Below are 23,160 nucleotides of genomic sequence, written 5' to 3' on the forward strand. Positions count from 1 at the left end.
AGAGCAGAGGGAAGGAGGAACAAAAGCATATGGGGAAAAATGTTTCCCCAGTTTATGTATAGTGTGGCAACTCAGAGCTAATTGATTAATATACTTGTAATTTTTTAGGAAATAAGAGAACATATGTCTTGATTGACTTAGAATGCAGGATGAGAATTATTAAGGAAAAGAGTCAGTAACAGAGAGGGGTGACCAGCCCCATAGGCTACATGTGGTATAATCATTCCTAAAACTGTCTGTGCTTCAAAAGTCTTTGGTAATTAATTTCAAATTTCTTTCCTATTGAACTCAAATGGGTAACTAGCAACAGAATGGACCTCCTTTATCCCACTTTTCCCCAGAAATACCTTAGATAGTTAAGAAATTCTCAAGTAGCTTCCCAAATAACTTAAGGAAGGATGTGATTCCTGCCTTTGAGCATTTCAAGGATTGTTGTAGAAGAATGAATAAATGTATTCTCTTCTTGGCCACAGAGGATAGAACTAAGAGCAATGGGTGGAACTTAAATAATGGCAGATTAAGGACTGATATAAGGGAAAACTTCCAAACAATTACATTTATCCAAAAGTGTAATTGAGTACCTTGGAAAATAATGGGTTTCCCTTGAACTATATATCTTTATATAAAACTCTTGATTACTACTTTTCCTTAACTTTGTAGAAGGGGTTGTTGCTCAGGTATGAGTTGGATTAAATAGTGTCTAACATCCTTCCCAACTTGGAAATTCTGTGACAGTTAAGGTTTAGCAGTAAACTTCCGTAACTATCAAACCATTGGTCTTCCCGCTATTGTATACTGTTTTATCAATATGTAGTTTCTCCTTAAGTTTGAATATATACAGAGTTTTAGTTTTTCCAGTCCAAAGAAATTAATATGTACAAAAAGACAAGGAAAGGGGTGGGGGAGTTATTAAGGGAAGGCAGAATGAAGAGAGAATAAAGGGAAGTTAGAAGGCTAAAGGATCTCCTTCTTTCCCTGCAATCCCTTTCCCAGGCCCACAACTCCTAGAGACATATGGTGGAGGATATGTTCACCTTTCTGTAAAAAAAAACAACATTTCATAGACCTGTGCCTCTTTTCAGATATCCTATCTTTGTACCATAAAATTCCCTTCTCCCTTTAATGTGGTACACAAATCCAAAGACAATCACTGGAAGACAAAGCATAATGAAGAAAATTTGGCTGAAGGATAAATGAGGGATAAATAGAAGTGATTTTGTCATTGGAATATGCAACAGATCACTTATGTAGAAAGAATAAATAAGAAGGTTGGAAAAGCCTGCACACGGGTATAATATGGTAAGCATGGAGTCTTTACCCAGATGTCTGCTGGAGCTCTCTCCACTAAAAGTAGAACAGCTAATAGTTTCTTGATTTGCTGTAGTGGCAGTTTCGTCTTCCAAAATATGGAGAAACTAAAAAGGGAAAATTTTATTCTGCATCTGATTCTCATTGAGAGGAACGAATTGGTTGCTAGGATGGAAATGATTGAAGTCTTAGGTGGGGGGAATGACCACTCCATTCTAGAGTCAATAGACAAGGAAAGGAATCTAAGCATAGTTAACATGTACCCTGGATTTTGATAAGGCATATTTCAAAAGGTTTATAGGAAAAATGGGTATGATGCCAGAGATTACATAGGGAAAGGCACCCCAAGAATGAAATTCTGAAGGCACAAAGGGAAACAATTACAAGTTAGAGAAAAAAATGGTATCTGTCCAAGGAGACCAGTGTGATTAACAGTAAACTTACTAGCTTACTTAGATTAAAAAGAGAAATGTACAATTTATGGAAGGCCAAGTAACAAAAGATGAATATAAGAGCATGACACAGTCTTGTAAAAAGATTATCATGAATGCTTTTGAAACGCTCATAATGACCTTAGACTGATGAAGGAATCTAAGAACAAGATTTCAAAAAACCTCTATTAGAAGATGGAAAATCAAGGAAGGGATAGTATCTTTATAATAGAAATACTCGACCCTTATTTTGTTTTTGTTTTCTCTGCTAAGGAGAATGACCTTTACACTGGAAATAACAGAACAAAAATGACTAACATGGAATTGATACCCAAGGAGTAAGTAAGAGAGTAAGTGAGAAACTGAGTGAGGAGTTAGAAAGTAAGTAAGGAGTGAGAGAGCATCCACATCTTCTGGTCATGAAAGAACTGTCAGAAATGATTGTTGAACCACTGTCACTAATATTTGAAAAATTATACAAAATTAGTAGTCCCACATTAATTGAATCCTAATATCCTAAATAAAAAATATCCTAATTTTTCAAAAAGGATGAGAATAGAGTCTGTCAACTCTGTGAGACTAGTGACTTTGGCTTTGATTCTTGGGAAAATGACTAATAGCTAACATTCATAGAGAGCTTTAAGGTTTGGAGAGTGCTTTACAATATTATTGCATTTTAGCCTCCTAACAGCCCTGGCTGGTAGGTGCTACTATTATTCCCATTTTACGAATAAGGAAACTGAAGCTGAGAGGTTGTTACTTACCCAGGGCCACATAGCTAGTAAGTAACAGAGGCTACATTTGAATTCAGGTCTTCCCAGCTCAGGATCCGGTGCTTCATCCACTATGCCATCTAGCTGCCTCATTCTAGAAAGGATCATTAAAGAGATGGTTGGTGAACAACTAGAAATAGGCGCAGTGTTTGCAAAGAGCCACACATGACTTCATTTAGAATAGGTTTGTGCCTGTCTAACCTCATTTACATTTCTAACAGGATCACTAAACTAGTAGATAGAGGGGATTGCAGTGGATATGGTTTGCTTAGAATTTTAGCAAAACTTTTTTCATTATCAAATTTTGTTTTTAATTTATGGAATAAAACAAGCACTTATTTCCCTAACATAGTATAACAAAAAAGACAATTGCACATGAAACTGAAAATCTACTATGCACAACTTGCTATTCCTTTCAAATATACAACAAAATTATCATGTAAATTTCTTTTTTCTCCTCCCCCCATGGCTACCATTAGATACAAATAGATATATATTTATATGTAAAATTATTCTATACACCTATTTAAAAGTTCTTTCTTTGGATGCAGATAGCATCTTTCTTCGTATGTCTTTTATAGTTAATTTGGATATTTATAATAGTCAAAATAACTTATCTGTTCAAAGTCATTCTTAAAATACCATTGCTGTTACTGTATATAATGTTCTCTTGGTTCTGCTCATTTTGCTCTTCATTATTTTGTGCAAGTCTTTCTGTGTTTCTCTAAAATCATTGAGCTCATCATTTCTTATAGCACAGAAGTATTCCATCACAATCATATACCACAACTTGTTCAGCCACTCCTCAATTGATGGGCATCCCTGCAACTTCCAGTTCTTTGCCACCACAAAAAGATCTGCTATAAATATTTTAGGGCATATAGGTTCTTTTTCTTTTCCCCTAATTATCTTCAGAAGTAGACCAAGTAGTGGTATTGCTGGATCAAAGTGTATAGATAGATTTATAACTCTTTGGGCATAATTTCAGATTGCTCTCCAAAATGACTGGATCAATTCACAATTCCACCAACAATGAATTAGTGTTGGCAACACTTTTAATAAAGTATCTCATACCATTTTTGGATAACATGGAAAGTTATGCATTATACAATAATACAGACATATGGATTCGGATCCCATTGGAGAGTAGTTGTTAAAGATACAATATTAGTATGGCAGGAGTTCTCTGATAGAGTCATGTCTATGTATTTGTACTTGGTCCTCTACTGCTTGCATTTTTATCAATATTTTGGATAAAAGTATATAGATGGTATGCTTATCAAATTTGCAGATGACACAACATTAGGAGTAATAGCTAGCAATCTGCAGGCTCCATCTGAATCAGTAACCATGGTGTGGCATTCCCCCACCCCCCACCAAAAAAAAAGGCTAATGCAGTCTTGAGCAGCATTATGAAGGGCATACCTACCAGCAGTAGGTAAATAGTGGTTCCACTATATTCTGCCCTCTTCAGACCTCATTTCTAGTATTATATTCAATCTTGGAAAATGCCCAGAGGAAAACAGCCAGGATGGTGAAGGGACTTGAGTCTGTGACATATGAGGATCAATTGAAGGATTAAGTCTTACTTGAAGAAAGGATTAGACTTGACTTCTTTGGCCCCACAGGGTAAAACTAGGAGTGAAAGTCCGAAAGAGAAAATTAAAGCTTGATGCAAAGGAAAGGTGCATTGAACATTCTCAAGCAATGGAAGTTTCCTCCTTAGAGGTCTTCAAACAAAGACAGTAGGATAATATTCCTGGTATGTTATAGTAAGGATTCCTTTCATGCATGGATTGGCCACTAAGGTCCTAGGACAATTTCTTCTTTCCATATCTATTTTTCATGCTCCACCCTGTCCCAAGAGTAGTTCCTGTCTTACTTTACGAGCTCTGTTTCAGTCTAGACTGAACACAAATGCAATCATAGTTGTTACCTAGGGATGCTTTCCAGGGTAACTGCAATTCCCCTGCAGGTGGAATAATACTACATTTGTACAGCATTTCTATCCTCTCACCTGGTTTTCCATGAACATCCAATTCTAATAATACTTATTTGCTTAGGCTACACCATACTCTCTGGTATACTCTCTTTGCTGGGGAGGAGAGGGAAGTATATACATGCCACCTCCTACACAATATGTTTACAGATACCCCCACTATTTGTTAGTGCCCTCTCTGAAATTACTCTGTATTTATTTTTATGTATTTATATTGATTTATCTCTATACATCTATGATGTCTCTCTCCATCAATGTGTAAGCTCTTTGAGGGCTAGCACATTAAAAAAATCTTTGTGTTTCCCAATGCCTACGATAGTAATCTTAACAAATACTTGATGAATGAAAGATAAATACTGAGGGGATCCCCTAACTCCCAAGGCAACTTATTTCACTTTGGGACAGCACTGAATATTATGAAGTTTTTGCTTATATCAAATTTAAAACTGATTCTCTGGACCTTCCTTTGACCCCACTGCTTGCAGTTCTGCCCTCTGGGTTCAGGCAAATAAAGTCTAATCCATCTCCCACATAAGAACTTCTCAAAAACTTTAAGATTGTTATGTGCCTCTTAAATCTTCTTTTCATGAAGTTAAATAGCCCCAGTTCCTTCCAGATATCTGCATGTGTGTACACATGTATATGTATGTGTCTGTTTATATGTATATCATGTCCTCAAGTCTGTACAGGGTCATAAGATTTAGTGCTGGGAAAAGGACCATAAAGCCCCATCTTTCAGGTGGGGGCACTGATGCTTAGAAAAGTTAAACTCACAATTATTAAGTAGCAAAGCCAGGATTCAAATCCATGTCTTCTGACTCCAAAATCAAAGCTGTGGTCACTACATCACATTGCACTCCCATTTAATTGGAAAGTAGGTGCTGCCGAAGTAATAAAACTGATACAGCAGTACATAGAGAACCTAAACTATCGCCATTCAGTTATAACTGTCTCTGAGCTGCGCTCAGTTGGTATTAGGTTCTGTTACAGTCACAGAGCCCAAGCATTTTTCTGTATAGAAAGCAGTGGAGAAGGGGGGTGTCGAAGGGGAACGGTTATTCTCTTTATGCTTCTCACTTCCCGTCACGCGGTCCACTCACCCTGCTCATTGCCAAGTTCCTCCATAGTTAGTCGTCAAGGTAGGATTTTACCCTTAGAATAGAAAGAGGTTGAAGAGTGTGATTTCCTAAGCTATCGATACAGCTGGCTTCTACATAAACCCAGTAGTTAAGAAAAGTTAGTGACCTAAGTAACAAAGCCCTACATTTTGGGCAAATTTCCCCATCTCCACCCTCCCAATTCTGACTCACCCCCCTCCCTCCTCCCTGCTTCGCTCCGCCTAGCCCGGGTCTGCCCCTCCCCCCTTTAGGACCGGAGGTCCAGAAAAAAATAATGGTGAAAGAGTTGCTGTGTTCCTCAAATCAGAAGGGGCTGTTAAGAAGGAAGGAGGGGTTGGGGAGTTAACGGGGGTGGGGGAGGAGGGGGAATTGGAGGGAGAGAAAAATCGGGCGGTATTTAATTCGGAGGGAGTTGTGAGGGTGCAGTATACTGCAAAGAAACCGGGATGCACAGAAGGCACAGTCCAGAGAAAAGTATGAATCTGTCTGTAGAGAGCCTAACAGAAGCTGCTGCTAGAGGTCAGACTGAGATAGTAAGGGAGCTTCTTGAATCAGGCACTGACCCCAATGTCGTGAACCGCTTCGGTCGCAGCGCCATTCAGGTAGAGAGAAAAGGAAGTGTTCGAGAATGGGGGTGGAGGAAGGGAGCGAGGAGGAAAGGGGGGAAGGAGTTTTACCGAGCTCCCTATAAAAGGGAATTCATCATAGGCTTTAAAGAATGAAGTATTGATTCAGATTATTCTCGGGGGTGGGGTGTAAGTTAAAAGAAATAGTAATTTTTAAAAAATGCATTCGCAGTGGTGTATGTTTCTAAATAATGAACTACATAGTTAAAGATTCCAGATGATGAAATGGGTGGAATAATTCGTGCATATGTATACAAATGAGCCATCTTTTCCATCTACAGCTTTTCAAAATACAGTTCATAGGGGAGAAAATTAACAATGGTAAATATAAAAGTTATCTTATCCTAATTTATTGTGGATCTGAGGTGTGGGGTGGGACAGGATAAAGATACTTTAGTTGCAAGATGGATGACTGGTAAGTGATCAGATACTGGCGAGGGGCAGAGAAAACACTTTCTTTTTCAAAATGTGACCTGCAAAGTAATAATTGTGTGTGTGTGTGTGTGTGCCTGTGTGTGCCTGTGTGCCTGCGTGTACAATTAAGGCTATGTCCAGTCTACAAAAGCATTTAATTGCTTCCACTACTATCTCCCGAAAGAGATAAATTGTTACCCTTTCAGGATCCCGGGATTATTCTAGTTCAGAGTTTACTAATTTCGTGTGAAATTATTTCGACCTCTGCCCAAGAAAACAGAGAACAAAAACGAAAAACCAAAGATTCCACTCACAAATGAAAGTTCTTTTTCCTGCCTCCAAAACATCTACAGAACATAAAAATGTAGTTCATGGTGGAGAAAACTAACAATGCCTAGCTTATTGTGGATCTAAGGAGTGGGGTGGGGGGTGAAGATATTTTGGTTTCGAGGTGGATGAATAATCAGATATTGGGGGAGGGGCAAATAAAATGCTATGGTTATATTCGTTCCTTTTCAAAATGTGACCTCAAAGCAATAAACGCTTCACCTTTAAGATAGAAACTGCTGTCTACAAAAGTACTTTATGGTTGTTAATTCCCGCTTATAAATTATTGTGCTAGTAAATGTTGGATTTTAAAATGTGTATGTATTTTAATATTTTAAGTATGTCAGTGAAACAAAATGGCGTGTTTCTTTTAGAAAAAATAATTTTTGAGAACTTTGAAAAATTGCTTTTGAAAACAAGGGAAGCGCAGGACAGAAAATAGCTAGGTTTATGTTTTGAAATAATGAATTAAAATACAATCTTCAAAAAGACTATATTTAAATGGCCTTTTTAAAAAGGGATGAGAATTTGAAAGCGCCTAGAACCTGGGTACTATCCTTGTGGCTAGCTTTTTGGATTCAGACAAGAGATTGGGCAGGTTAGGGTTGGCTGCTATCTACGTTGTCAGAAACAATTAGTGAAAGCAAATATCTTTTGAGTTGTTTTTAAACACTTCGAGGTTTTCAAAAAACACTTCCTCCAAATATTGCATTGTTTCTTTCTTATTTAGGAGGTGAACTGAATTATGACATCCAATATTTTATGTAGAGTTTAATGAGAGGTGATACAACGATGGTAATTGCAACATAGCATGTTTTCCCTCGAATATCTAATTTGGTCCCCCTGGATTACCACCTAGGATTGTTGAAGAAAATTTAAATGAAAATGCTCAATTAACTTTACTATTTCCAATGAATATTTAAAGGAATACTTTCAACAGCTTTACTACTATTTGTAATGAATATTCAACTCCTTTAGTGTACTTTGTAAACCATTTGGGATTTAATTGGTATTTACATAGGCAAATTAAAGTAATAAGGGTGTTGATTTTGATGGTCCCTAAGATCTGGTCCAACTCCAAGTCCCGAAATCTTTTAATTTTTGTTGTCGTTTGTTGTTAGTTTTGTGAGCTATGTATGAGTGCTGAAGTTTAAAAGCCACTAAACTGGTTTGTAAATGAACTCATCAAACTAGAATCCATGAGTATTGTCCTTAAATTTATCACCTCGGGTGGCTATTTACTTATTTCCTTGATGTTGCCATAACTCAAAGCACTTCTCTTTGGAAATTATTTTTAAGTTTACAAGTCATACTACGTCATAATCATTTCCGCTATCCATGAAATAGATGTATTCCTGGGATAAGCCAAACTGGTTAAATAATAAAAGCTAAATTAAACTAGGTTTCTTTTTAAGTTTCAAAATTTTCTTTTTTAAAATCAGATACCACCAGGACTAAAGGCATGAACTGTGGCAGAGCTCACAACTTGAACAGCCATCTGCTGCATAAATATAGCAAAACCCCAAAATTCATCTTTTAGCCTATGTTATTTATGAAAAATCAATTCAATTTTAGCATTTCAGACTTTTAAAATGCTAGTTTTAATATCCACCCTCCATTATAATAGCCACCTTGTTTTCCAAACCACGTGCCGCTTGTACAAATATACACAAATGCATAATATCACTACTGGGACATTATATTTTTGTTTGAAAGTTCCACAGAAGAATTTGACAGCTACAGACCTTCACATGTGAGCCATGACAATTTTATTTTTTCTTTGAAAAAATAATTAAAGCCAATTAAATGGAGTTGCCCACATATCAGTACAATACAATAAAATTCCATATAATACAATAATGTATTTATTTGACAATCAGAAAATAAATTTCTTCAAATAGTCTTGTATATGCTCTGGCCTCATTTATCTATTTCATGGCCTAAGAGCGTTTTGAGTGGCTGGATTGCTGAACATCCTTGGGATAAAGAGTTTCAGGTAAGGACTTAGACGTCCTCTAGGACTGGGATCTCATTTACTAACCAGAAAACTTCAGCCCTAGAAAGTAACTTGAATTACCTTTGATCATATATATAGTAAGTAGCTGAGCCTGGATTCAAATGCAGATTCTCTGACTACAAATCAGTGGTTCTTTTCACTAATTTTTAAACTGAATTTAATTCAATTTACATAAGTCTAGATTCCTCAAGGACCCAATAGTCTGATCTGTGTGGTGAGATCCTGGCAGCAGTTCTTTGCCACTTTCATGGTCCTTTGATCTCACGGAACTGTACTTTCTTCAGTAAGGTTAATTGGAATTAATCTATATCATCTCATCTACTGGGCAACTCAAAGAGTGTTGTCAAATCAAAATTAAAATCAGCTGGTGTCCTTGTTCTGCGCTGTAAACAACGCCTCAGGCAACTACATTTCCAGCTCTATTAGTCTGAAGTACTGCAAAAATGAATGCATACATCCATGGCTAAATTCACTTCCTCTTTGCCCATTCTGTTATTGTAGTACTGACTTCTCCCAACTTTCTCACCTTGGTGAGCCTTATCCCATCTTTAAATTAAGTTCGACCTAAAAAAATTTTTTTTTCTAAAGCATCTTTTTGTACGTAAGACAGTGCTAGTTGCTGGGGATACAGAGATAAATAGAACATAAACCTCACGTTTTGCGCTTTATGATTGGAATTTTCCCAAGCTGCTTTGTTAATGTGTCCAACCCTGCCATTTGTCCTCTAGGTCATGATGATGGGCAGTGTGCGCGTGGCAGAGCTCCTGCTGCAGCACGGAGCGGACCCCAACACCCCAGACCCGACAACCCTGGCTCTACCAGTCCACGACGCTGCCCGGGAGGGCTTCCTGGACACTCTGATGCTGCTTCACCGGGCAGGAGCACGGTTGGACGTCAGGGACTCGCTGGGTCGCCTCCCCGTGGACCTAGCCGAGGAACAGGGACACCACCTCGTGGTTACATATCTGCGCGAGGTGGTGAAGGGAGGACTGAAATCCACGATCCAGCATGTAGAATAGGATCCTCCAGGTGAGGCCAAAATAAAAAAAAATTAAAAATAGTAAATGTGTCTGGAACTTCTTTGGTTAAGACTGACACTGCTTTTTCCCTTCCCTAGGACCACCAAAGTTAAGGATAATAACTACCATTTATTTAGCTCTTTAAGGTTTGCAAAGCGCTTTACAAATATCTCATTTGTTTCTCACAAAAACCCTGGGAGGTAGGTGCAATTATCCCCGTTTTACAGATAAGAAAACAGCCTGAGGGAAGTTAAGTGATCTACCCACGGTCACGTAGCTTGTGTCTCAAGGCAGATTTGAACAAAGGTTTCCCTGACTTCAGGTCCAGCACTCTACCCACAGTAAAATGTAGCTACCGTGGTATGCACGCAGGTTGCTGCTGTGGCTAGAGGTCAGGTGTGTTCAGAATTGAGTGCAGCCAAAATAGAAATATATACGATTCCATTTCATAAATATGTTAGGAACCTATTCCGTGTGACGGATGATTTTTAGAGGTTGTGGGGCATAATGGATAGAAAACCCTGTTTCAAAAAGACCTGGGTTCAAATTCAGCCTTTGAGAAAGACTTCGTGACGGTGCTCTAGTAACTTCTGATTACTAGTAACTTCTCCATGCCCGACAGACAGCGCTCTAAAACTGTAAATTGCAGCGCTTTTACTTTGGTAGACTAACGTCCTCGCCGAAAATTTCCTACCCCACGCCCTCTCCACTCCAAGTCCGCAGAAATACTAGGCTTTCCAAGAACCATTTTTCCCTCCCTTGCCTCTTCCTTCCATAGCTATGGAGAGTGCGCGGATAGATTCTGGGCTCCTCACAAAATCGTGGAAAGGGATCTGTAAGTAGAGCCTACACCACTTGTGAAGCCAAGAAGAAAAGAACTAGTTGGAGCTATCCCCCAGCCTTTCAAAATCAGCATTCTTGGTTTTGTCCGTTTTCCCGCAATGACCGGTGGAAAAGTTCATAGTGGGGATAAGGGGATCTATAAAGATCGATAGCCCACAGAGGAACCCCTATTCAACTGGGGGACGCAGAGCTGCCCCAGGTCAAGACCTACAGTTAGGGACGCTGTGCTCTGTTAGAAACATGGGTTCTCTTATTGTACAGGAGGGAGTAGGCGAGGAGAGGCAAATTTCAAAGCAGTAGCGTGCCATATGCCACTTGTTTATGAACTGCTCTGGGTTGGTCAACAAGCACCTACTTTGAGCCAAGCACCGTGCTAAGCGCTGAGATTACCCCCTTCCCCCGCCAAAACGCAAAAAGCTCTGCCCTGGCGGAGCTCACGGTCTAATGAGGGAGTCAATATTCAAACAACTTTGCACAAATAAGATATATACAAGATGAATTGGTGATAATCAATAGGAAAGCCCAAGTATGAGGAGGGATACAGAAAGGGCGGGAGGAGTCTTGATATAAACAGTCCGTAGAAAGATCCTTTGAAAGAAGATTGACTAGCTCCTGACAAGCAGTGAGAAGAGGTTGTTTGAATTAAATGAAAGCTAGTTCTTTGTAGAACTTTTGAGATTTTGGATGAGAACTGGGATGGCAAAAGGAATGTCATTTGGCTTTTAGTTCTGTGGAGTTTTCTTAAACTGCTCTTTTCTTTTGTAGATTTCGATGTCCTCCATAAACTTGGCTCCTTAGACAGCTGGTAAACTGAAGAGTCCCAAGAAAGGGCTTCCTGCCCTCCCTCTTCCCTGGAGCAACTTCAGAAGGCTTAGTTACTTATATTGTGTCTTGCTTTGCCTTCAACTAAATCTTGTTTGGCATTTCCATATTTGTTGAAGGCAAATTTTTTAATAAACTTGCTTCTCTCTGAGGCCCTGAAACAGCAGTCTCTATCATTCTTACTTTGGCAGCTGCTCAGTAGGCTGTGGCTGGGCTCATGTTGTGTGTGTGTGTGTGTGTGTGTGTGTGTGGTGGTGGTGGTGGTAGTGGTGGTTGAGTCATGTCCTACTCCTCATGACTTGATGGACCAACAGTCCAGATGGTTTTCTTGGCAAAGATAGTAAAGTGGCTACATTTCCTTCTCCAGTGGATTAAGGCAAGCAGAGGTTAGAGACTTGCCCACAGTCACACAGCTAGTAAGTGTCTGAAGTCAAATTGGAACTCAGGTCTTCCTGTCTCTAGACCAGTGCTCTATCCACAAAACCACCTTCTAGGCAAAGAGGTTAGGTAACTTGTTCAGGATCACATAGATAGTAAGTATCTGAGGCTGGATTTGAACTCAGGTCCTCTTAATTCCAGTTCCAGTGACCTATCGGTGGATAGACCCATCTAGTTGTTTTATTTATATAGTAAACATTAAAATTATTTCCATGGCTCTTAAATATGAATTATTTGTTAGGGTTTTCTTACAAAGAGAGTCGTAGAAATCAGTCTTCTCTTTGCATTCATTTTTACTCAGTCAGAATTTATTTAGTATTTTATTTTCCCCCAATTACATGTAAAATCAATTTTTTAACAGTTTTTTAAAACTTGGAGTTCCAAATTCTCTCTTCCTCTCTCCCCACCTCACCCCCCCTCATTGAGAAGGCAAGCAATTCAACATAGGTTATACATGTGTAGTCATGCGAAACATTTCCATATTAGTCATGTTGTGAAAGAAAGACAAAAAAAGCTCAAGAAAAATAAGGTAAAAACAAAGTATGTCTCAATGTGTATTCAGACACCATCATTTCTTTCTCTGCAGATAGCATTTTTCATCATAAACCCTTCACAGTTGTCTTGGATCACTGTATTTCTGAGAGTAGCAAAGTCATTCACAGCTGACCATCTTTCAGTATTGCTGTTACTTTGTACATAATACATTGCACTTTGCATCAGCTCATGTAAGTCTTTCCAAGTTTTTCTGAGAGTATCTTGCTCATCTTTTCTTATAGTACAATAGTATTCCATCATAATCACGTAACACAACTTGTTCAGCCATTCCTCAATGATGGGCATCCCCTTAATTGGCAATTCTTTGCCGCCAGAAAAGAGCTGCTATAAATATTTTTTGTACATACAGGTCATTTTCCTTTTTGTTTTTTATCTCTTTTGGTATACAGACCTAGTAGTGCTATTGCTAGATCAAAGGGTATGCATGGTTTTATAGTGCTTTGGGCATAGTTCCAAATTGCTCTACCGAATGGTTGAATCAGTTCACAACTCCGCTAACAGTACATTAATGTCTCATTTTTCCCACAACTCCCCCAACATTTCTCTTTCCTTTTCTGTCCTATTAGCCTATCTAATACGTATGAGGTAGTACCTCAGCATTGTTTTAATTTGCATTTCTCCAATCAAGAGTGAGTCTTTTCATATGGGTATCGATAACTTTGATTACTTCCTCTGAAAACTGTTCATATCTTTTGATCATTTATCAATTCGGGAATAGTTCTTACTTTTATAAATTTGACTCAGTTCTCTATGTTTGAGAAGTGAGGCCTTCATCAGAGAAACTTGCTTTGAAATTTTTTTTCACAGTTACTATTGCTAACTGTATTTCTCTCCATTCTATTTCACCCCTGTTTATTCTGTTCTCTCTCCTTTTACCCTGTCCCTCCTCAAAAGGGTCTTGCTTTTGACTACTCCCTCCCCAATCTGCCCTCTCTTCTATCACCCCAGCCCCTTTTCTCTTATCTCCTTCTCCTCCTACTTTCCTGTAGAGTAAGAAAGATTTCTATACCCAATTGAGTGAGTGTTATTCCCTCTTTGAGCCAATTCTGATGAGAATAAGGTCCTCCCTCTTCCCCTCCACTGTAAAAAACTTTTTTTGCCTCCTTTATGACAGATAATTTACCCCATTCTACCTCTCCCTTTCTTTTTCTCCCAGCACATTTCTTTTCTCACCCTTTAATTTTTTTTAGATATCTTCCCTTCATATGCAACTCAGACCTGTGCCTTCCGTCTATCTATACTCCTAACTGGCCTAATAATGAGAAAGTTCTTATGAGTTTCAAGTATCATCTTCTCATGTTGGAATGCAAACACTTTAACCTTATTAAATCCTTTATGATTTCCCTTTGTTGTCTAGCTTTTTATGCTCCTTGAGTCATATTTGAAAGTCACATTTTCTATTCATCTCTGTTGTTTTCATCAAGAAGACTTGAAAGTCCTCTAACTCACTGAATATCCATTTTTTTCTCCTGAAATATTATACTTGCTGGGCAAGTGATTCTTGGTTGTAATGCTAGCTCCTTTGCACTCCAGAATATCATATTCCAAGCCCGTTAATCCTTTAATGTAGAAGCTACTAAATCTTGTGTTATCCTGACCGTGGCTCCATGATTCTCAAATTGTTTATTACTGGCTGTTTGCAAATTCTGGAATTTGGCTATAATATTCCTGGGAGTTTTCATTTAGAGATCTCTTTCAGGAAGTAATTAGTAGATTCTTTCAACTTCTATTTTACCCTCTGCTTCTACAATATCAAGGCAATTTTCCTTGACAAGTTTTTGAAAGATGATGTCCAGGGTCATTTTTTGATCATGGCTTTCAGGTAGTAAAATAACTTTTAAATTATCTCTCCTGGATTTATTTTCTATTTCAGTTGTTTTTCCAATGAGATATTTCACATCATCTTCTATTTTTTTGTTCTTTTGGTTTTGTACTTTTACCATTTGGTCTATTCTGTGTTTTAAGGTGGTATTTTCTTGAGTATTTTTTGTGTCTCCTTTACCAAGCTGTTGACTCTCTTTTCATGATTTCATGCATCACTCTCACTTCTCTTTTATCTTTACCTCTCTTGCTTGATTTTTAAAATCTATTTTGAGCTATTTCATGGCCTGAGACCCATTCATAATTATCTTGGAGGCTTTGGATATTGGAATTTTGACTTTGTTATCTTCTTCTGAGAGTGTATTTTGATCTTTCTTGTCACCACAGTAACTTTCTATCATGGTAACTTTTTTCTGTTGTTTGCTCATTTTCCAGTATATTTCTTGACTTTTAACTCTTTGTTAAAGTAGGGCTTTGCTTCCAGGGTGGAGGGTACACTGTCCCAAACTTCAGAGGTTTTGTGCAACTGTTTTTAGAGATACTTCTAGGGACCTGTAAGTTTTCAGTTCTTCTAAGGCAGTATGATCTGAGGAGAAGTGTGTTTACTACTCTCCTGGCCTATGCTCTGGTCTGTGAGTGAGCACAAGTACTCTTTTCTCCCCTGGCACTGTGATGAGTGTCCATGCTCCATTGCAGCTGCAAAATCTGGTGTACTAATATGCTTCCTCACCTGGGGACTGGCACCCAGGACTGCAACCCAGATCTGAATATAGGCAAAGCATCAGAGTCCTGCTCCCAGTGCCAGCAAAAAGGCTCCTGTAATCTCCTTCTGATCAATTGTTTGACACCCTTACCCTCTGTGGACTGAGTACTCTGGAAGCAGCAGCTGCTGATATTGATTCAGTGGCTCCCAAGGCCTGTTTCTTGTTTGCTGGTCCTGGGTTATGCTGGCAAGACCTGTGATGGACTGTGCTCCACTCTCACCCAGGTGTGAGACCTTTCCTGCTGACCTTCTAATTTGTCCTTGGTTGGAAAATTATTTCACCCTATCCTTTTGTGGTTCTGCTGCTCAAAGAATTTATGTCATTATTTGAAGGTGCTTCAAAGGGTTTGGGAGAGAGCTCAGGGGAGTCACTGTGTTTTCTCTGTAACTTTCAGCATTTATTAAATATCTACATTTTGCTAGATCCTGGAGAAATACAAATATAAAGTTTGGTCCTTCATTTCAATTAAATAAACATCATTAGCTGGGGGCACCAGAAATGCTTTGTGTAGGCTGTGATCTCTGAACTGTGCTTTGAAAGCAGATAGTGATTCTAGGAGTATGAGGTAAAGAGGTAATGCATGCTAGGCAAGGGTGACAGCTTGTATAAACCACTGAGGCAAGAAATGGAATGTTTTGTTTGCTGAACAACTAGAATACCAGTTTGCCTGGAGAGGAGACTACATGAAGGAAAAGAGTATGAAGAAAGACAAGAAAAGTAACTAATACCCTGATTGTAGAAGGCTTTAAATGCTAGGTGGAAGATTTAGGACTTCTAGGGGCAAGAGAAGCAGCTTGGTGTTGTTGGCCTCCAAGTCAGGAAGACCTGGGTTCAAGTCCCTCCTTCTGACTCATATTTGTCATACCCTGGACAAGTTACAGCTTCTCAGTGCTCACAAGAGTCACCAAAATTCCCAGTAAGTCTTTAAGATGATCAAATACAGAACAAGTGCTGATTTCTTAAAATCAAAACATAGACAGATGAGTCACCATGACCAAAAAGTTCAGAAAGCCTTGAGTTTCCTCACTTCATTCTTTTTTTGCCATCTAATCAAGTGCACAATTGTTCTATTTTTTTCAAAGACATTCACCTCCTCAACCCATACTGTGTAGCACCACTTGTATTCAGCCTCTGTGTACTGGCCAGGGGAAGTGGTAGGGTGAAGTTGGTGAGAATGAAGGCTTACTTACCTTCCCCACTCCCACTCCCCCACCCAGTTTCAAAACAAATTTTTCTTTATCTCTCCCAATCAAACACAAGATAAATTAAGACACTGCTTTTGTCTTCAGCATCTATTGCAATTCCAACTACTCCCCTACTGAATGCTCAGAGTAGGAGTCAATAGCCTCTCCCTCCCACAGTATCTCTGTGTGGGTTCCATTAGTATGATGTAGAGGAAATCTGAAGGACTTTCACCAGCCATGGATAGCTAGCTGGAGACTTCAGTTAGAGATCTCTGCTTAGTGGATTTGTAGCACTCTTGGGGCTGTGCTGTTCATAGGAGAAACTCATTGACTTTATTTTAACATCAAATAACTAGCACATGAAATCTGGAAAAGAATGTTTGAGTTCATCTATTCCACTGTCTTCGGCACTTTTCCAAATTAAAAATTTATTGATATTATACACACATATATTTATATAACTTTCATTTTCAAACAAATATCCCCTTTCTCACTCAGCTAAGTGGGGTGGAGGGTGAAGTGGGGAATGACAGAGAGAGATAAGGATTCAGACAGAGACACTGACAGACATAAAGTGTTGGGGAAGCAATACAGTGAAATTAAGCCACACAATAGTCTAACAGTATATGCAATGTTCCACACCCATAAATCCCCTACCTCAACAAAAGAGGGGGAAGGGAGATACATTTTTCTCATTTATTCTACACCTGCTACTGAGGGTTGATGACCATGCGGAAAGAGGGATTACCTAGGAAAGCATGGAGACAATAATGAACAGGTCCGTGAATGGTGCCAGAGACCAGGCAAGCACCAGACCAGGCACCTTCATGCAGATGAGCAAAGGAACTCATGGCAAAGGCAAGAGCAATTTGTGAGCAGCAATGGCAAAACTGTCTATATCAAAGGCTTAATTCCCTGTTTATACTGGAGCCATGAGTCCTGCAGATACTGGAAGCTTTCTCAAACCACTCTGGGGAAGAAGGAGAAGATGGGCTTTTATATACTCCAAAATGTGAGTGAGATAGATTCCCTAAGACTAAATATGTTCTTAATCCAATGTTTACCCAGATCAGATTAACCATAGGCAACCGAAAATTTATATCTGAATGCCTTTCAAAGTTTCCATTAGCAATCTGGGTGAGGGCAAATAAGCCAGACAGGCCAAGTTATTATCCAAAATACCCCCCAAGATTTAGACTCCAGTTCACATGAATGTAGCAATGAGCAGAATCTAGGTTTACACTATAATTTTTATGTTATGTGGCACAAAACATAATTTTTGTCAATGTGGTCTTCCAGCCTTTGGCCTAAAAAGGTACAATTTAGCATGCCTTAAAGCAAACAGGAACAGAATTCCGGCCTTAAGTATTAGAAGGCTACTTGTGTACCCTGCATTCTGTTAACCTGAAACAGGATAATAATTTCAATGTTTTTCCTTAAAGGACCTTTGGTGACATTAGCCCTGTATTTCATACTTCCCTAGAGGCTTTATTTACCCTCTGGCTTATTTGTTGGCACTTCCTTGTAAAATAACTAGAAGCTGTGCTAGATGAGTGTTTGTTGAGATTGAATTACTAAAGTTCCTTTCAGTTCTAAATTTATGATTCTATGATAGTGCTTTGTATATAACAGGCATTCAATAAATATTTGTTGAATTGGATGGTAGCTATAATATCTGACATTTTAAAAGAACTTATAATTTTCACATGTATGATCTCACTTATTAACCATTTGAGTATCAACAATGTATGCCTAAATCATTCAACATAACTTCTGAACTAGGGCTCTCACAATCACCAGGCTGGGCTACTTAAAAAAAGGAATGCCTTAAGAATAACCTAAGTTTCCTTTTTCTGTCATGTTATTTGTGAAGCCATACTTCCAGATACAAGGTCAGGTCACCTTAAGGGACTTCTTATTATAGATTCTATAGGATAGAATACAGACTCCCTCACAGTCTGGCTCCAACCTATCTTTCAAGCAATATTCAGTCCCTGTATGTTACTACCAAGCTGTTTCCCATTATAAGATGATCTGTGCCCTAGAGTTTAGAAATGACACACATGACAGAATGAGCTCATGGTTAGAGACTTTATGAATGATTCAGGGAAGGTAAGTCATAATATGATGTGACTGGAGAGTATACATTGTGAGAATCAGGTTGGAGGAACTGGAAATGTTTAGCATGGACAAGAGAAGCTCAGAAAGCACATATGCTCTCTGGCACCATTCATGATCCTGATCACTATATCCACATCGTTGAAGAATTATCATAATGAAGATAAGTTAGATTTTTATGTTTTTCTTCAAGAAAAAAATGGGAGTAATGATAAGTTTCAGGAAAGAAAATTTTGAGTTGATAAAAAGAAAAATTTCCCTAAAAATCAGATCTATCCAAAAGTGGAATGTACTGCTTCAAGAACCAATCAATCGATAATTATTTATTCAGTGTCTACTATGCACCAGGCATTGTGCTAGGTTCTGGGAAAATAAAGACAAAAATGAAACAGTCTCTATCCTTAAGGAGCTTTCATTCTATCAGGAGAAATAATAAGGAACACTATGCATGTAGATAATTTTTAAAAATAAATGCAAGGGAATTTTTGAGGGGAGAGGTAGGATTTGGGGAGATCAGGAACAACTAAGTACAATGCATAATTTAAGAAGAGTTTTGAAGGAAATATGAGGTTCTAAGAGGCAAAAAAAAGTGGGAATTAATTCCAGTCATGGGAAACAGCCAGTAAAAAAGTGAGGAGATGGGAGATAGAGCGTCATATTGTGGAACAGCAAAATGTCCAATTTGGCTGGACTTTAGAATACAGAAAGGGGAGTAATATGTCATAAAGTTGGAAAGGAAGATTGGAGACAGGTTGTGAAGGCCTATAAAGGTAAGCAGAGGACTTTATATTGATCGTGAAGGCAATAGGGAGCCATTGGAGTTTATTGAGTAGGGCACTGACATAGAGACACTTAAGCTTTAGGAAAATCATTTTGTCCGCTATATGGAGGATAGATGAGAGGGAAGAGATTTGAGGCAGGGAGACCAATTAGGAGGCCAGTATTTCAATTGGGTAGTTAGGAACAAGACTAGCAATTGATTGTATAAATGAGATTAGAGTGATAAACCAAGGATAATACCCAAGCATAATGATTCTGAGTGACTAGTAAAATGGTTGTGCTCTCATCAGAAGTAGGAAAGTTTGGAAGGGTGTATTTGGTGGGGGGTGGGTGGGGGGGGAAGCATAGAACCATGATGAGCTTAATTTTGTACATGTTGAAGAGTGAGTTTTCTATCCCTGGAGAGATTCAAGCAGAGATAGGATGACCACTTGTTGAGAATGTAGTGAGTCAGGTTGGTGTTCTGAGTTGGAATGCCCTTTAAATTATTTTCTGATTCTGAGATTCTGTGATATAAACTTTGATTGAGATCATGACTTAATCCTTTTTGACTTTAGAAAAGCAGTATAGTAGGGAACATTGAAAAGAAGGCTGAATTAGAAGTCATTTCCCCTGAGTTAAATCCTGGCTCTGGCCTGTGAAAAGTGTGACACATCATGGGCAGGGCATTTAACCCTGTGAACTTCAGTTTTCTTATCCTTACAATGGTGTTGTGGCGCTTTCTACCTCACAGGGTTGTTGGGAAAAATAATTTACTCTTAGCTAACACATCTGAAAATCAGAGATTCCAAGCAATTCAGAAGACAATGTCTATGTCATTGAAAAAGCTTTTTTGATAGACAATATAAACAGTTCATATGTTCCTCTAAGTTCATGATTTTACAGCTTGGTCCTGGTATGAATAACAAATCCCCTGAAGTGGTAACATGTATTGAAGTTTGCATTATTTGAAATTGTAATTATATAAATATGGTCATTGGCTCCAGCGCAACAGAAATATGTAATATGAATTCAAACAATGCACCCACATTCCTTGAGACCTAGTGCTATCAATTTTTTTTTATTTTCCCACTACTGTCTGGTGATACATTTATAAGACTTTATAGGAAATGTATTATAGGACTTTAGGATCATAGATTATAAAGCCTGAAACTATCTTGGAGGTCATCAAATTCAATGCCCTAATTCTATAGATGGGGAAATTGAGGCTCAAAGATATTAAATGACTTGTCTAGGATCACACAGTGTCTGAGGTGGAATTTGAATCTAGTATTCCAGACTCAAAGTTCAGCATTGTAGTGACTATGCCACACTTCCTCTTTCATAGTGGACACTACCTATATTACAATCTATTCTATTTCCTTCCTACTCCATTCCGCTGGGCATAACTTTTCTCCCTGTCTGTCTCTGTTCAACCATACCTGGATGTCACTCTTCCTATTTCTGCCTGTTAGAAAACCTAGTTTCCTTCATGACTCTGATCAGGCACCACTTCCTTGGGCATGTCACTTAATCCTTGTCTGCCTCAGTTTCCTCAACTGAAAACTGGAGATAATAACAGCACCTACCTCGTAGGGTTATTGTGAGAATCAAATGAGATATTTGTAGAGAGCTTAGCACAGTGCTTGACACAAAGTAAAACCTTTATAAATGCTAGTTATTGTTACTATTATTCTAATTATTTCTTCCCACCAGGAGCCTCTCTCTTTCCCTGAGCTATAAATGTTCCCTCTCCTCAGATGATTTTATATTTATTTCTGTATATGTTCTATTCTTCACCTCCCCCTAGGAGATTGTAAGCTGAAGAGATTTAAATTCCAAACAAGGGTAACAAGGAGCCACTGGAGTTCATTGAGTAGGGAGTGGGCATGGTCAGACTTGAGTTTTTAGGAAGGTCACTTTGGATGGATTGGTATAAGGAAAGATAAATTAAGGAGACCATTTGGAAAGCCATTGAAATAGTCTAGGCAAGAAGTGATGATGGTCAGAACTAGAGTAGTCCATGTGAGTGGAGAGGAGGAGACATTGTTGTTGTGGAGGTAGAAATGACAAGATTTGGCAGCTGATTTTGAACCTGGGTGATTGGAAGGATGGTGGTGCCCCCAACAGTACTAAGGAATGGGAGAAGGATGGATTTGGAGGGAAGAAAAGAAACTAATAGCCAAATATCCTTGTGCTCGACTTTCACATTTGCTCCATTGTCATACAACTTCCTCTACACTTTCCTCTAAAATAACTTTTAATAAGATCAATAAAAGCTCTTCAGCAGTATCCTTTATATTAACACAGAGCAAAGAGATATCTTTGACAATATACATTTATTTTTCACCATCATGAATAATATTTTCATATTACTAAAATTTTTTGTCATTAAATATACTTGGTATACAATTCATTTGTATTCTGTAGTACTTACCAGTTTAAACTTTTTCAACAATTCATTTGTCACTATGTTAAGAAAATCATTCTGAATATCTTCTAATTAGAAAGATAGCATAGTGTGGTGTGAAGGGTAGTATGGATCTGGAGTTCAGGAAGAGCTGGGTTCAGATGCCACCTCTGACACTTATTAGTTGTGTAACCGTGGACAAGTCAATTAATCTCTGTGAACTTCAATTTGCTCATCTGTAAAATAAAGATAATACTCTAGTATCTTCCCTCAAGGTTACTATGATACTCTAATGAGATAATGTATAGAAACTTCTTTGCAAAATTGAAAGTTATTATTATTTGATAACAAATTTTCTTTGGGCACAAAACTGGTTGAAATCTCATGAGGAGGGCAGGAGTAAAGATTGACTGATATTGGAGAGCACAATTTCTGACTTCCTTTTAAGGTTGGGACTAAATCCTAATATCAGCCTTCCTTGGGGGAAAGGAAGAAAAGGAAAGATACAGAGCTCTGTCATCCCCCCCACCATCCACACCTCAAACCTTCAGAGGAAAAAGCTAAATATTTGCATAACTCTACTCACAACTTTGCTCTCTCTCCAGCACAAGGTTGGAATCCAGGACTCTAAGCTCCTCATCTCCTCCACTTATACACACTGAGCTATTATGGGAAATGAGAGATAAATAGGGAAGAGCAAAGCCTTCTTTGAAAGTTAGTAAGAAACTATCATGGCCCTTCCTCATAGTAGGCACCTCAGGTGCAGAATGTTCTATATGCTATTAAATGCAGCCACTTTTGTTCAACTTTTTCCTTGTTATAAGAAAGGTCCTTTGGTTCAGGAGTAGGGGAGCATATCTGGAAATGACTATGACATAAAAAACAAAAGTCATCATAAGCCTTATTTTTAAAAAGAAAAAGAAACAATGATAGGAATTTTCACTGGCCTAACCTGGTCAGGGTTCCTCCTCTTCCTCCTGTTCTTCCTCTAACCAGCCATGAATCTCTCTGTTGAAACATTCCTCCAATCTCTGTCAACACTATGTGCAAGGCACTGTGTTAGGCCCTGGAGATGCAAAAATAAAAATAGCATGAACTCTGCTTTCAAGTGACTTATAATTTAATTGTAATTAATTGAAAGGACAGGTATACATTATAATGAACATATGTGGGAAAATGTTCAGCCATTTCAGTTATATCTGATTCTTCATGACCACATTTTGGGTTTTCTTGGCAAAGACACTGGAATAGTTTGCCATTTTCTTCTCCAACTCATTTTACAGATGAGGAACTGAGGGAAACAGGGTTAAGTGGCTGGCCCAGGGTCATACAGCTAGCAGGTGTCTGAGGCCAGATTTGAATTCAGGAAGACAAGTCTTCTTGAATCCAAAAATGAGATAAACACAAAAGAATG

The 23,160-nt window shown here is 38.5% G+C and overlaps 1 protein-coding gene across 2 annotated transcripts in view; it reads left to right on the forward strand.

The window, feature by feature from the left end:
• LOC118831388 (cyclin-dependent kinase inhibitor 2A-like) overlaps nucleotides 1–11,858 on the forward strand; it is a 31,369-nt gene extending 19,511 nt beyond the window's left edge. The window contains exons 1-3 of one of the 2 annotated variants that reach the window (XM_036738710.1): nucleotides 6,039–6,231; nucleotides 9,742–10,042; nucleotides 11,641–11,858. In XM_036738710.1, the coding sequence (XP_036594605.1) occupies nucleotides 6,076–6,231; nucleotides 9,742–10,032 (447 nt within the window). In that variant the 5' untranslated portion in view covers nucleotides 6,039–6,075 and the 3' untranslated portion in view covers nucleotides 10,033–10,042; nucleotides 11,641–11,858. Of the gene's footprint in view, nucleotides 1–6,038; nucleotides 6,232–9,741; nucleotides 10,043–11,640 lie in introns of those variants that run through there. The other variant, XM_036738709.1, reaches the window with a different exon arrangement.
• Nucleotides 11,859–23,160: the final 11,302 nt, after the last annotated feature.

Source organism: Trichosurus vulpecula, chromosome 9 (genome assembly GCF_011100635.1).
Source record: "Trichosurus vulpecula isolate mTriVul1 chromosome 9, mTriVul1.pri, whole genome shotgun sequence".
In the NCBI taxonomy this organism is placed as follows: Eukaryota; Metazoa; Chordata; class Mammalia; order Diprotodontia; family Phalangeridae; genus Trichosurus; species Trichosurus vulpecula.